At 40.2% G+C, this 13723-nt stretch overlaps 1 protein-coding gene across 10 annotated transcripts in view; it reads left to right on the forward strand.

The window, feature by feature from the left end:
- The window catches only part of LOC138064647 (rho guanine nucleotide exchange factor 28-like), a 133249-nt gene that overhangs the window by 47673 nt on the left and 71853 nt on the right, over positions 1-13723 (forward strand). For all 10 annotated transcript variants that reach the window (XM_068928190.1, XM_068928198.1, XM_068928199.1 and 7 more), the window contains 4 exons: positions 1725-1905; positions 5305-5377; positions 9789-9835; positions 11316-11376. In XM_068928190.1, coding sequence (XP_068784291.1) covers positions 1725-1905; positions 5305-5377; positions 9789-9835; positions 11316-11376 — 362 coding nt within the window. The remainder of the gene's footprint in view (positions 1-1724; positions 1906-5304; positions 5378-9788; positions 9836-11315; positions 11377-13723) is intronic.

Consider the following 13723-nt stretch of genomic DNA (forward strand, 5'->3'; position numbering starts at 1 on the left):
TATTTTAATATTCCAGAATTTTGGATTTATGACACTGCTAAAAGGAAATTATTAAGTAACAGGCAGTCATATTACTGGACTTGCTAGAGAAACACTTGTCTGAAGAGATTCTTGTCTTTCTTTGAGTGACACCTGTTGTGTGTTTAGAGTTATTGCTCTTAACAGTGCAAAATTAACAAAATTGGGGCAAAATGCATTACCTTCCTTCTTCTGAAATGAGGTACTTTTTTATTAAATCTGAATGATAAGACCTGACATTTGTAGAAGTGTATCATGAAATAGAAAATATTAAAAAAAAAAAAAAAAAAGCTGGCCTTCTCAGATCAGTTTAAATATCATTCCCTGGTAGTGCTGTGACTTTGGTCTGTGACATGGCTTCAGCTTGTACAGGAAGATGGGAAAACAAAACGGCCATCTTTCAAAAGGGAAACCAAGTCGTCTCTTTATATTGCCCAAGTTTTGAAAATGCAAATAAATACTCAGAAATAATGAACAAGTTTATAAACAGCATAAGTGATAAAAATAGCTGTGAAGGGTTTACGGTAGTGCTCTAACTTGTTAATAACTAGAGAGCACGTAGTGGCCAGGGAGGGCCCTGGAGCCTCCGTTATCCATGCCCAACATGCTCTGCATTAAGTAATGGAGGGTCAGCCGTGCCATTAGGTACCTCTCACAGTGGCACTACTGCAGCTGGATCCAGACCTATTACTAACAAGTAAAGACATCCCTTAAAAAAAAAATAAATGTATATAGATGTAAAGAGATATAAGCAGAAGCAAAGGACTTGAGTTTCACAAAGGCCTCAGTAGGCTCTGTGACCTCTGTAAAATCTTGGGTTTGAATAAATAAGGGAGAGTCAGTAGCAAACCCAGTCCTGCAGCTCCGAGGCTGTTTTTGCCAGAGAGCTGCCACACGCTGACAAATGGCTTAAAGGACAAGTGCCTTCTGGCACGTTTCGGCTGTCTGAAGTTGCATCTGTGCAGACCTGAGGAGCTGCATGGTGTATATGTGTCTTGTGGTACCAAACGGTCGTTATCAGAAGCCTGTTCTCCCTGTTGGCTTTTCTTTGCAAAGAGAGAAAATATGCAAGAATTCCGTTACATTTTTATTTTGGAATGTGGCTCTTTCGGTTCTGGCTCCGCGCACCGTATAGTTTATGCGAGAGAATTACGCATGCTTCAGTTTGTCTGAGAAAATTACTTAAAACACTGACACAGTACATTATGTTATGAATGTCTCATTTGTTTGTAACATCCAAACAATGCCGTATTCCCTTGAGATACTTTCTGCTTTTCACTGTACTGGGATAATAAACCTGCTAGCTGCCAGTCGCGTCTTACTACTATATATGGCAACATTAACAGGAAAAGGTACTATTGCTAATTTACAGCAATACGGAGAAATAGGTATTGTTATGGCTTGCTGTTACTGGCGTATTTTACTAGCTAGAAACCATCATTTCTAGTGCAGTCATTGTTTTTTCCCCTCTGACGCCTGTAAGTAGCTGAATTTTCTTAGGCCTGAATGGAGTCATTGGCAAGTATTTATTTGCCCAGCTGTGTTTTGGGTGGATGTTTCAGATTTTCTGCCCCCGGTTTGTATAGCGAGCACGTTAGCCTACTGAAGGTCCGTGCCGACGGCAGGCAGGAAGCGTGCTGTGTTTATGTTTTCATTCTACCTGTGCGCAGAGCATCTGTTTTGGTTTAAAGAGCATGTTGTTTCAGTTTCCAGGGCAGTCATTCGTTTGACATTTCGAGAGCTGAGCTCAGCGAGGGTGCCTGCCTACGGTTTGTTCATTCATCAGGAACTCTAACACTGACATTTAACCACACCGCAGAACACTTCTTGGAGTCGGACATTAAACTCTTCAGAAAATACTTCTGGGACAGACCTCTTCTTTACAAGGTAGGTACCAGTCCAGCTCAGTGCACTGTCACAGGTTTTTTTCCAATAGTTTCCAGCTATAGACTCCTCAAGCTGGATATGTTTTTCTTGAATAGTCTTTTGGTTTAAACTGCGCCTGTTTCAGTAATGGTCAGTGTAACGAAGGTTTATCGTGTGGGCTTCAGCTTTGGGTTAATGTAGCTAATTGTATGTGTGAAGCTGGAGGGTAGGAGGTGTTGAGAACTTTTTCAAATTCTCCTTTACCTTCCAAGCTCTTTTTGAATTGGTGTGGGCTCTACACCTGGGATCTCTGTCTCTGATTCAGTTGCTGTTCGTATTCCCATTGGTTATTTTAAATATTTAATTTAGTTCCATTCTTCTTTGTATTAGCACAGTGCCTGGGAGCCTTTGTCACAAACCTGAGCTACCCAGTGTATTACATACAGCAGAACTGCAGGCTAGAAAGAGTTTTTGCCATAGAGGAATTTAGTTATGGTGTATTAGGTCTTATTTTGCTGTAAGGTGTCTGGAATACTGTTGTGATATCCTTCAGGACGTGCCTAAATTTAAGTAAAGAGGGTAATAGTTGAAAACTCAAGTTCTTTAAAGGCTATGCAGATAACGCAGTTGCATTTTTGGATTGAGTCCGCATGATTACATAAAACTAGTGAGCTAAAAACGTACTAAAATGCTTTTGCTTTTTCGTTTTCTAGTCTTAAATTTTAGCTTTTATTTTCCATGTTTTATTTCAGGATTCCTTATTTACATATTACTTTTCCTTGAGTTATCTTTACTGTATTAGACATGATTTTAAAACTTAAAACATGATCTGTGTGTTTAACAGGAAAACTTCAAGTGTGATTTCTCATATAATCATTGCATATAATCTTATATAGTCACTGCCAAGATTTTTAGTTGTTCCAGTAGAAAAAAGTTATTCCATATTTGTAGCTTGTAGAATGCCTCCAATTTGTGTGCAGCTTTTCCGTGGAAACGATAGTAAACCCAATAGCAAAACTAAGACTATAATGAAGAATGAATGCATTGTTATTTATGTCATTGGCTTTTTCTTGTACTCATCAAATCTTTGTTCTTCTTGCAGCCTTTGAAAGGGGGGAAAAAAGTGTAGTGTGTTAGATGTTTGCAAGGTTTTAGGAGACAAATAGCCTTAAAGGTTGCAAAACCAACTTTCAGCTGTGGGTTTCTCTTCTGCTCATTCCTGTAGTTGCTGCAGTCTAGATCCTGCTTTGTGGGCACCCCCCACCCTCAGTATCAGTACTGCACTACTTTTAATTAAGAGTATTAGCACACAGCAGAAATAAGCCAGAGTAATGGAGAAAATCACATGGTTTAGTTAGTTTTCTACATAGCACGTGTCATCCTGAGGTGGGGGGACAAACAAACTATCGTGTTTAGATTGTGTATTATAAGCAAATGGTAAGGTAAAATTCATTTTCTTTCTGTTGCAAACAAGGACTTGCAGCCTTTAGCTGGATCCAAAGCATAAGGTGGGCACTGCAGATTTCAAAATACATAGTCTTTTTAAAATAGAAGTAGCATTTGTCGCTGTGGTGGAGTATTCAGCTCATCTACAGCAGATTAAGACTGTACATCTATTTTATTGTATCTTGATACCACATAAATGACCACACTGCTATTTTAGGTTTAGGTCAGAAAAAGCCATGCACTAAAAAGAAAGGGCTTGCTTCAGTTATGATGATATGAAGCATTGGATTTGTGTGTATGAAATAGATGGCTTAGGCAACAGCACAAACTATTTTTATCTTAATTCACTCAAGAAAATCCCAGTCTTTCTAGTGCATATTTTTCAGTGTTTGGTCTGTGGGTTCCTATCAGTCCCTGGACTATTCCTGACAAGCCTAAAAAAGTTAAAACAAGCAATGGTGTCAGTAAGCTTGAGTTATCCATACAGGGAACTATGCCTTCATTGGAAACCTTTAGGGGCCCTGCATGTCAAAACAGTTGAAACCCATGGATGTAGTGAGTTTGCTAGGCAGCATGGAGGAGGGATTTCTGCAGATGATGAGAAGGAGCTCAGAATTATTTGATCTTTAACAAGCTCCTCAGTGCAAAAATCACAGCAGTGGCAGCAGTGTCCATCAGCGAGGCTGCAGGGACTGCGCAACCAGCCCTTGGAGGAAAACTGGAGGGAGGGAGCACTACAAGCCCTATGTCTGCGTGCTTAATCTGACACTGTGAATAACAGCCCTCATCAGCCAGCGAAGGGGATACGTTTGGCAGTATCTTTTGCTGGAGGTAGCGCAGCCAGTGCAGGGGAAAGATCCTCCGTGAGAGAAGAAATCCAGGGACTAAATGCCAAATGTGAAATGGTGTCAGGGTAAAAAGCAAAAGAAAAAAAAAAACAAAATGAGGCAAATTGTTCACCAGGATAATTATCTGAAATGATTACGATCATTTATGTTTATAAAGTAATTTTTTTGCCTGGTGTAGATAGATTTAGTAATTTCTCAAGGAGGAGGTGAATCCAGAAGCCTGTTTCTGCCCAGTAGCTGCAGGAGCAGGAAACTCAGTCTTGAAAACAGACAGACTTGCAGGGGCAGAGAAAAGTGTCGACAGCCCCAGCAAGGTAGGGTATGGCTAGCTGGACGACTATGCAGCTTTCAGAACAGTTTGTCTACAAAATTCAGCCCAGTGTTTCCCTGACTTTGTTCTTTCATACTTACGTTACCGAACCTTTTCTCTACTTGCTGCTTTGTTAGATGAGACGTATACAGGAAACCGAACTGCAGAAGGAAAAGACTAAAAGCAACAAAAGGTGTAGATTAGCACAAAAGGAGACGTTGTCTTCCCCATCCCATTTTCTTGTAATCTGTGAAGGTTAATGCTAAAATAAGGGACTGGATTTGCCCCCTCTTCCTGCCAATAGCGGGGACAATATAGCAGGGAGGAGGCAGAGAGCGGATGGAGGGGCCAGCCCGGCCGGGGAGCAGGCGCTTGGGTGGCAGCGGGTCCTGCTTTCTGGCCAGCCTTGGCCACCAGGTCAGGGCTTAGTCCTCACGGAGGCTCCTTTCTGTTTCCCTGTCTGTAAAAACCTCTCACTTTGGAGGGATGCTTTCAAGGTTAGCTGTTTTGAACAGATTTGACTCCTGTGTTTCTTTTCTCATAGAGAAGAAAGTTATAAATGGTGAAGTACAAATGCTAAATCTGATGTTTTAGATCCCTTGTGTATTGCAAGTAGAAAGTAATTTCTGTCTGTAGTTGAAAACATTTTATTGATTTTCCTCCCAGGGGCAACCAATGCTCTGGGGAATCTCTATCGATCCTTTTAATATTACTTATAACATATTTGTTTACTAGTCTTTAACTTCATTTTCGAGTAATCACCTAAATGTTGTGGGTATCCAATACAGTTACTGTCATTTTTGATTTTTTTTATAGAGTATTAATTCAAACCAAGTTGAGACAGTGGAAGGTCCAAAAATGCCCTGCAGTACAACAAGCTCTGTAGAAGGTACAGTTTTTTATTCCATAACGTTACAGTCTTTAAAAACTCTGGAAAGTTGGCACAAACGCTTAAACCATTTATTTATTCAGGAAGATCACATAGTTCATATGACATGAGAGACCTGACAGTGGAATACCCAAGTCATGCGCTGTAAGAGTTGTGTAAATCATGATACTCCCTGCAGAGCATCAATTTTCCAATGTCAAACTGAAATTGTTTACAAAACATTAAGACCTTTGTAGTGATTGGAAAAACCTTACTGATTTTATTGTAGGAGCAACAAAAGTATCAGTAAGTTCCAGGAGAGGGCAGTATTTAGCTGAACTAATGCTCCAGCCTGCAAATTCAGTAAAACCAAATAAATCAAGTTAATAAGATAAGAGCAGATTAAAAAAGAATTACGTTCCATATGAATAGGTTTGGGAACTAGCCCAGACTTTTTTACTGAGGTGAAATTCCCATGTATCTCAATTAGACATTCAGTATTTTGGGGAGTAGTTTACCTCTATAAGGATTGCAGGACTGTGCTTTCTGATGGGAATGCTCTCTCTCTACCAAGATACAGCCTTATGTACCTTAGAACAGGAATCTCTTATAATTGAAAAGAAAACCACAAAAAAAGACATCCTTAAGAATCAGAAGCATGGCACTGTGGGCATTTACATATGATTGTCAGGAATTAAAAGTTTCTATCAGATTGTCATTTGTTTATATGACTGGCACTATATATGGAGGAGGTGACTAGCTGAAAATGGTTAGTTCTGTGAGAGGGCTCCAAACCTGCAAACTTGCTGTGCTGGAGGCAGTCCTACTGAAATCCACGTGAATATGAGCACCTGCATAAGCGTTTTACGTGATCAAGGCCAGACTGAGAGAAGAGAATTGGTCTACAATTCCAAATGGCATCAGCTAGTAACTTTAAGTGAATGAATACACCAGGGAAACAATGATTGTGTAGCTCCTTGTTAGTGTTAGAAATTCTCCAGCAGTGTTCAGGCAACAAGTGTAATGCTGACAGAATGTAAAATTGCAGAGAGACAAAGACAGTTACTAACCTTGCAGACTGTGAAGCTGTTATTGTAAGTTTACAGCAGCAATTTACAAGGTATGTGACTGACTTTGATAACATAGCGTGCAGGTTGGTTCTGTGTATCAGTCTGAGCGCCGTAGTCTGGCTAGCATCATCTTCGTGTGGCTCTTCACAGATGGAAGGTGAACGGTGCAGACTGGTAACACTTGTGTGTGGCAGTAGCTTGGGCAGTGCAAGTTCTGCGGGATGATTACTGTGACATTTTGCCTTAGGTAGTTTTAATTTGGTCTGACAAGCCAATAATGAACATCAATGGACACGGCCCCCCCCCCCGGAGAGGGAATCGCACGTTCAGGATGTCTAGTCTTATCCTGAATTCTGATGATAAAGCTTCTGATCCACTTTCTTCTGCCAAGCCGAGATTCACAAAGATGTTTGGGCACCTGCCTCTTAGTGTTTTCAATAGAAGGCAATAATTCAATGCTTTGGTGAAACAGAGTTGTTTTGTGTCTGGTTTAAAAAAAGCATTCTCACTTCAGGTCAATGGCAAGAAGAGTATGCCACGTTTTGGCAGGATCCAAGACTTGAACAAGCAAGCTGTAATAATCAAACTAGTAAATTTTGCATTTTGTGTTATCTACCTGTAAAAATGAGGAGTCCTTTTTACGCTGATAGGCAGTAAAGTTTTTTGATCTTCCCATGTTTTGATACTGTTTTTGGTTTCTGTATTGCATCCATATCCACTGAGCGTTTATTTTGCCTTTTTTGCTAACCACCACCAAAACCAGGTATTGAGAAGTCATTAATACAACTGATGACTGATAGTCTGTCTTATGCTCTTATTAGCAAGCATTCAAGAAATTTAGTTAAAATTGTTGCTGCTACAAGCAGAAATCATATGAAATGATTAACAGAGTACTTTTTACCATGTTCTCAGTTGCATTCAGTGAAACTCCTTTACAAATTAGTCCCTAAGCTCAGGGCATTAATTTGGTGCATTAATGTCATAACAGGATCCCCCCTCCAATTTTAAAACAGCTGCAGTTCTAACATGTAATACTTGCTCACTTCTAGGTGGGCCTAAAGTCAAGGTCAACAAACCTTTAAAACACAATGCTATCAGAAGCTCTGAGGTGTTATCTGCTAAAGGTTGCTGCAGAAAGTATGTTGCTTGTTGTGAAATGCAATCAAACCAAAGCAGTGGGTTAGTGTAAGGTGGTGCTACTAGCTTAGCAGTGACTCTCCCATAGCAACTTAAGTAATACATGGAATGGTACGTTATCCGGTAAAGATATAAAGCAAAGGTGAAATAGTTTTGGTTAATTCAGTAGATTTTGCTCTTTTCCATGTTTGCTGACCTTGAAATTCTATGTCCATAATTTAACTGCATACAGGTATCTGGAGCAATAAGCCATTTACTTCTGTAGGGTAACTACTAGTTATAGGGGAAATGGCTTTTCTTTAAGAATTGTAAGACTGAGTAGCAGTAATGCCAATTGCATGTCAATACCACAAAAAGAGGAACCTGGATATTCATTTTCTTGAAATGAGCTTTCAGAAATTTAGCTTTTTTCCTCTTCTCCCACTGAACTTATTAAAGTCAGGTTCTATGATAACAGTTACAGAAGAAATAGTTAGAAGGAACAGACTAAGTGGTGCCTGGGATGATTTTTTTGATGGCAGGAGTGATTTGTATAGTAATTTGGGCTTTGTGATTGTGCTTAATGTATTAGAACTTGATTTGTAGACTTATTGCCAGTCCAGGGCACCTTTTGGGCCTTAAAGCTGGTAGACCCTGGAACCGTCTTCACGACCATCCTGTAGGCCCCAGTTTTACATCTAGGCATTTTGTTTTCCTGTTGCTTTGCCCCAAGAGATGTGAGTGCTTCCCAGCATGCCTGGTTCTCTCGCAGGGGAAGGGAATTATTAGCAGCAGTTAACAAACGGAGAATTAAAACAGGGAGATAAAATTACTTACGTAAAGCTGCCTAGCAAGCTTGGGGCAGAGTCAGGAATTGCTCAAGTGGTATCTTGTGGTGCTGCTGGCCCCGTGCACCTTGCGCAGTGTGCGCCCTGCCCCAGGCGAGAGGCATCGCCGCTGCGCAAGGGTGGCAACTGTTGCACCGCCTTGCTAGTAGTGTGGCAGGTAGCGTTGGAGTGAAAGGGAAGGTCAGTTTGATTGTAGCAGAAGGTAATTAAATAAAGTGAATCAATTAAAAGTTAACAATCCAGATATTGATTAGCATGGACCTAATCCTTTGTGGTCTTGACTCAAGCCAGCATCCAGAGGTACTGCTGAGGTCCCTGACAGCAGGCACACTGATTTCAGGGGGTCCATATTGCGTCCCAGAACTTCATCCTACAGAGAACTGCAGGTGGTGTCGTGGTTGCTGGAGCTTGTGTCATTTAGATGACAAACAGCTGTCTTTGAGTTGTTCTTCCAAAGGAATATTGATAAGGCGCTTTTTTTTTTAGACTTTGTGCAGTACTATGAAAGGAGAGAGGTCCTGAAAGAACCGCTGTTCCTCAAGGCGGTTCCCCAAAACGTGCTGTATTGGCTGCTGAGTCGTGCTTATATTCATTTCCTTGAGCTGAAGTATGGAGAGGTGTCTGTATGCCTGAGAACAGACCTGAACCTTAAATTAAAATATTCAGTATAAAAAGAAACATATTTACTAGCATAACTGTGGTGATATAATTATTATTATTTAAAATATATTTACAAAATAATGATGCCCCTGGAAGCCCTGGGGACACTGATGTTAATTTGCATTCCAGTAGCCAGATTACTCCTCTTTGCTGGTTTACAGTAGTGCTGGAGGCTGTGTTTGGGCAAAATTTGCAAAGCGCAGTCGTTGTTTTTGTATTTACTGTGTCCTTTCCTATGATCTGGAAAAGAAACTATAAAAAAGAGAGTGATAGAAATTAAGTTTTTGTTTTATTTTGTTTTTGTGAAAAAGCAAGGCCTAATTTTAAAAATGCATCTAATCTTTTCAGAAAAAAACCAGCCCAGTGGCTCTGCGCAGTTTGTGTGAGGCAGAGCTTTTTTAGAATTGCTGGTCTTTTGAGCGCTTTAGGGTTAATCAGTAGCTAGCTGACGAATCACCATATTTTCCTGTCTCTTTAATTTCAATAGCCTGTTCATAACTGGCTCATGCCAATAACATAGCACTTGTTGTGCATCTCGCTCGTATTGTGCCCACTGGAATGCCAGTTTGGGGAGATGCAGGGGCTGCAAAGGGCCATTGTTCTGGCTTGCCGGCATGTTTGTTTGCTCATTGCTTCCCCCCTTCTATTTGAAAAAAGGAGAGAGATCAGCAGCACAAACCAATGCAGACCCAAACTGAATTTGTTTGTTATTTAAAGAAGGATTCTTTGCTTTTACAGGTCCTGTGAACTTGGCATCGGATGAATTGTCCCAGGATGATGTGAAGGTACAGATTTCTCCTTATACAAATAGTTTAAGTTTTGGAAGAACAACCTCTGCTAGGCTATCTGAGCACCTCCCAGAGCTAACAAATAAATAAGATGACGAATGCCTGCCAAACGATGTTTCCTGTCCATTCCTATCCTGCGGGAATAGTTACGTGTTTAGATTATTATTATTTGAAGGAACCTGTTACGTGGTTGTGGGCCGGAAATCTAGGTCGAAAAAGCAAGCTCTACTTTTGGACCGGAAAGCTCCTGTGTTTGTGGTGATCCTTGGTTCCTTTAGGGAGCGTACAATTCAGCTTCAAGCATGTCAGGGGCAAAACCCATCTCCTATATGCACAAGCTTCACCCTTAAGATGGCACGATTCGTTATGTCTGAGGAGTCAGTCTCTGCGAAGTATCTGTTGGGTTACTGTGAATCCTTAACTGGATTGTTTCTTAGATCAGATGCAGACCTGTCAAAAACTGATTGGGACTGACTGGGAAAAGTGATTCATGTAAAAAGTAGGCAGCTTCCATTGTCTTTCAGATGGATTTTAACATGGAGTTATCTAGCAGCCTTTAGAGGAGAACAGTATTTGCAAAAAATCCCATTATGCTTAGTCACCTGTATTTGTTCCCTGTTTTTATATTCTACTTTTTATTTTTGTGTATCTGGTTGCAAAACCAGAACTTTGTCTTAGTTATATTTTTATCACCCTTCAAAAAAGGAGCTTGATTATTAGCTCAGTTGGTATGAAGCTAAAACAGTGATTTAGGTTGAGAGAAACAATTGGCAAATCTGGTAATGGTAATAACTTCTCCAAAGGGTATACCGATTAATTTCTGCTAACATTTGAGTTTTGGAGAATTTTATTGGATCACTATTATAAAAGAACAACCTCTTTAGCATTTTTTAATTGACAACTATGCAGAAGATCAGTCATTTCTTTGGGATTCAGATGTTACAATTTTGAGATGACACAGATTGTGTTACTGCTATGAGTATGCTTCTGTATGCTTTTGGAGTCTACGTTGAAAAATTATGTTGGGGCAGAGCGTGGCACTCATATGTCTTGCTGGGGGAAAACATTCTAGTACCATATTGCCTGTCTCTTTTGAGGTGGCAATAAAGGCCATGCCTCACTCTGTAAAAGAACAGACTGATCTGTGATATTTCTACAGGAGTGAACAACTCAGGTAATAGAGAAGGAGCCCTCTTGGAAATTGATTACTCTTGTCTAAAACACTGTGTTCACTAGTCAGAGCGCGGCTAAGTTCGTAAGGGAAGAGCAAACTGGGGGTTGGAGTTTGCATGGAAAGTGGGATGTAGTTTGGGTTGGACTTCTCTTCGTTGGTTGTTTGAGCCTGTAGTGTCAGCTTTATGATTCATACTCATATCTTTTATAGAGTCTGGGAGTGGCGTTATCTATTGTGTTTATTAAAATGGCTCAAATTTTGTCATTTATCTTCAAAGAGCTAGCTCAAGTTTTATTTTTCTAGCCTTTCAGAGATTCTGTGGTTCCTTCTAAAGGGAATGAAGATCATGTGTTGTCGGGCATAGGTAAGAAATCATTAATCATTTTGACTTCCAAAAAGCTAGTGATCTATACTGTAATGCCAAATACACACAAGGCAGTTTGTTTAAAAATAATGTGAAAGTTATTGACTTTGCAGCATAGCTTGGCAAAGGATCAAGTCATTCATATTTATGTCCGTGAGGAGCCTCTTCTGATACACCTCTGGGATAGATAGCTTGTGTGTTCACACAGTATCGTGATATTCTAGGATTATTCAGCAGTGTATTAACTGATGCAGGAATAAAACCCTTTAAAATAAATTCTAATAGAACTAGCATACGTGGCTAAAGATTAAACAAAGCATGAAAAAATGTTTAGATGCTACAGTGATAAGTGTATTGATAAGTGTGATAAGTGTGTTGTAGGACTGGTAGAAAGACTATAGCGAATTACACTAGATAGTACATTTATCGAAAGAGACCCATAGGGAACAGTGAGGAATAATTTCAGGTTTGGGAAGAGCTCCAATAACAAAATGCAAACACTGGCTCATGCAAAGCAGAGTAAAGAGGAAAAAGACAATGAGTAACTGAGCTTTGCCAGTGGCAGCTGCTGTACCAGTCAGAGAGAGCCAGGCTGGCTTAGTTTGCCTATGGTCTAATGCTGTCCTTTGAACGGAGGAGCTGAGATGGTGGCGTTCAGACAGGCCATATGCGAACTTTGGTGGCTGCAGAACTAAGAGTTACTCTGTGTGTGTGAAAAGGGAGGGGATATATATGTGCAGGAATGTAGGTATTATATGCTAAAGAGAAATGAGCTGAAGTAAATTCAGAGACAAAGGTGTAAAATAAGAACCTGGCAGCATATTCTAATAATAATCTCTCCTTATAATCATTGTCCAGTTTTTAGTTCTTCTAATCATTGTGGTGTCGGATGCCTATACTTCAAAAATGTTATCATACTTGTTTTACTCTCCCATCCAAGGAATATGGGAGATGCACAAGGGAATCAGGAGTAGTAGCAAAAATAGTTTGTTATTCTACTAGTAGTAGTTATTCTAGTAGTAATGTTCAAAGATATTCTGACTTAAGTGCTTTGTGCATAGCACAGAGTAGCAGTCCCCATCTTTCACAAAAATACAGTGCATATATGTGAGATGTTAGTGCCCATTTGATCAAATCTGTTTTGTCAAGCAAAACCAAAGTATTGGACTGCATCTCAGTGTAGGAGGGTGTGGAGCCATTGGGGAGTGATTACGGATTGCTAATCTGAAGCCACATGCTCCAGTCTCAGCTCCAGTTACACCATCTGGAGGGAACATAAGGTAGCTTAAGAGCTGGCAGAGTGGAAGTTCTCCACTCTGAAATTGTAGCTGATATTTCTTTCTCTTACCCCTGAAATGCCTTTTCTTTCTAAGGCATCATTTACACAGTGATGCTTGTGACACTGGAACAGGAGCCAGGCCCTCTAGCTTCAGACCAGCTCAGTCTGTCTCCTCTTTGATGCTTGAATGGGCAGCTGCAGGCAGATCCTGGGTCCTCTGCAGGAACAGGCGAGCGACTTTGACCCTAATTCATCCTTCTAGTTAGGAGTGACAGGGTGTAGATTCTGCAAGGAACTTTTGAGTGAAGCACAGTGTATTCACATACAACTCAGAACAGGATTTAAGTGCTTAGAAACTGATTTAGATGCATTTTCTTAGGCCTGTTTATTTTTTTTACATACTTACGTATATATGTGTGTGCATATGTGTATATAAAAATATAAATACTATATAAATGCATGCACATATACCTATATATATATAAATATATACAAATATGCATACACAGGCATGCATATATATATATATATATATATATATATATATGTACGTTTTGTCCTGAGCACAGGCTCAGCTTATATTATAACTAAGAAGATTACCTATTTTACCTTCTATCTGAAAAAGGTACTCACCCACCCTTTATCTCTTCCCTAAATTTTAATTACACTATAGTACATTTAAGAAGTTGGCCTGTTTGTGGAGAAATTGAAGTGAAGTCAGTTCTGCTTGTTTTAGATGTAAGTCACCATAACTGCAAATGTGCTTATCCTGCCTAAGTAGTGGAATATGGACTGTCTGCCTGCTGCACCCTGGGCTTTCCTCGCCCCTCTCCCTGTTGAGTACTGAACTCGGCTGAAATGCTCGTAACAGACATCTGATGGGATTTTGCCACTGACCTCAACAAAGCCTGGAGGGCCTCCGATCAGTGTTGTGTGTGAGGGCTGATGGGGTTAATGTGCAGGCTGGGGAGAAGGCAGGCTGTCGGATGTGGTATGAAAGGTGCAAGTGGGAAGGGCCGAAGAAGAATGGAAATGCAGTTTGTTGAATAACTTAGAAGTTGACTTTAA

This window comes from Struthio camelus, chromosome Z (genome assembly GCF_040807025.1).
Source record: "Struthio camelus isolate bStrCam1 chromosome Z, bStrCam1.hap1, whole genome shotgun sequence".
Lineage (NCBI taxonomy): Eukaryota > Metazoa > Chordata > Aves > Struthioniformes > Struthionidae > Struthio > Struthio camelus.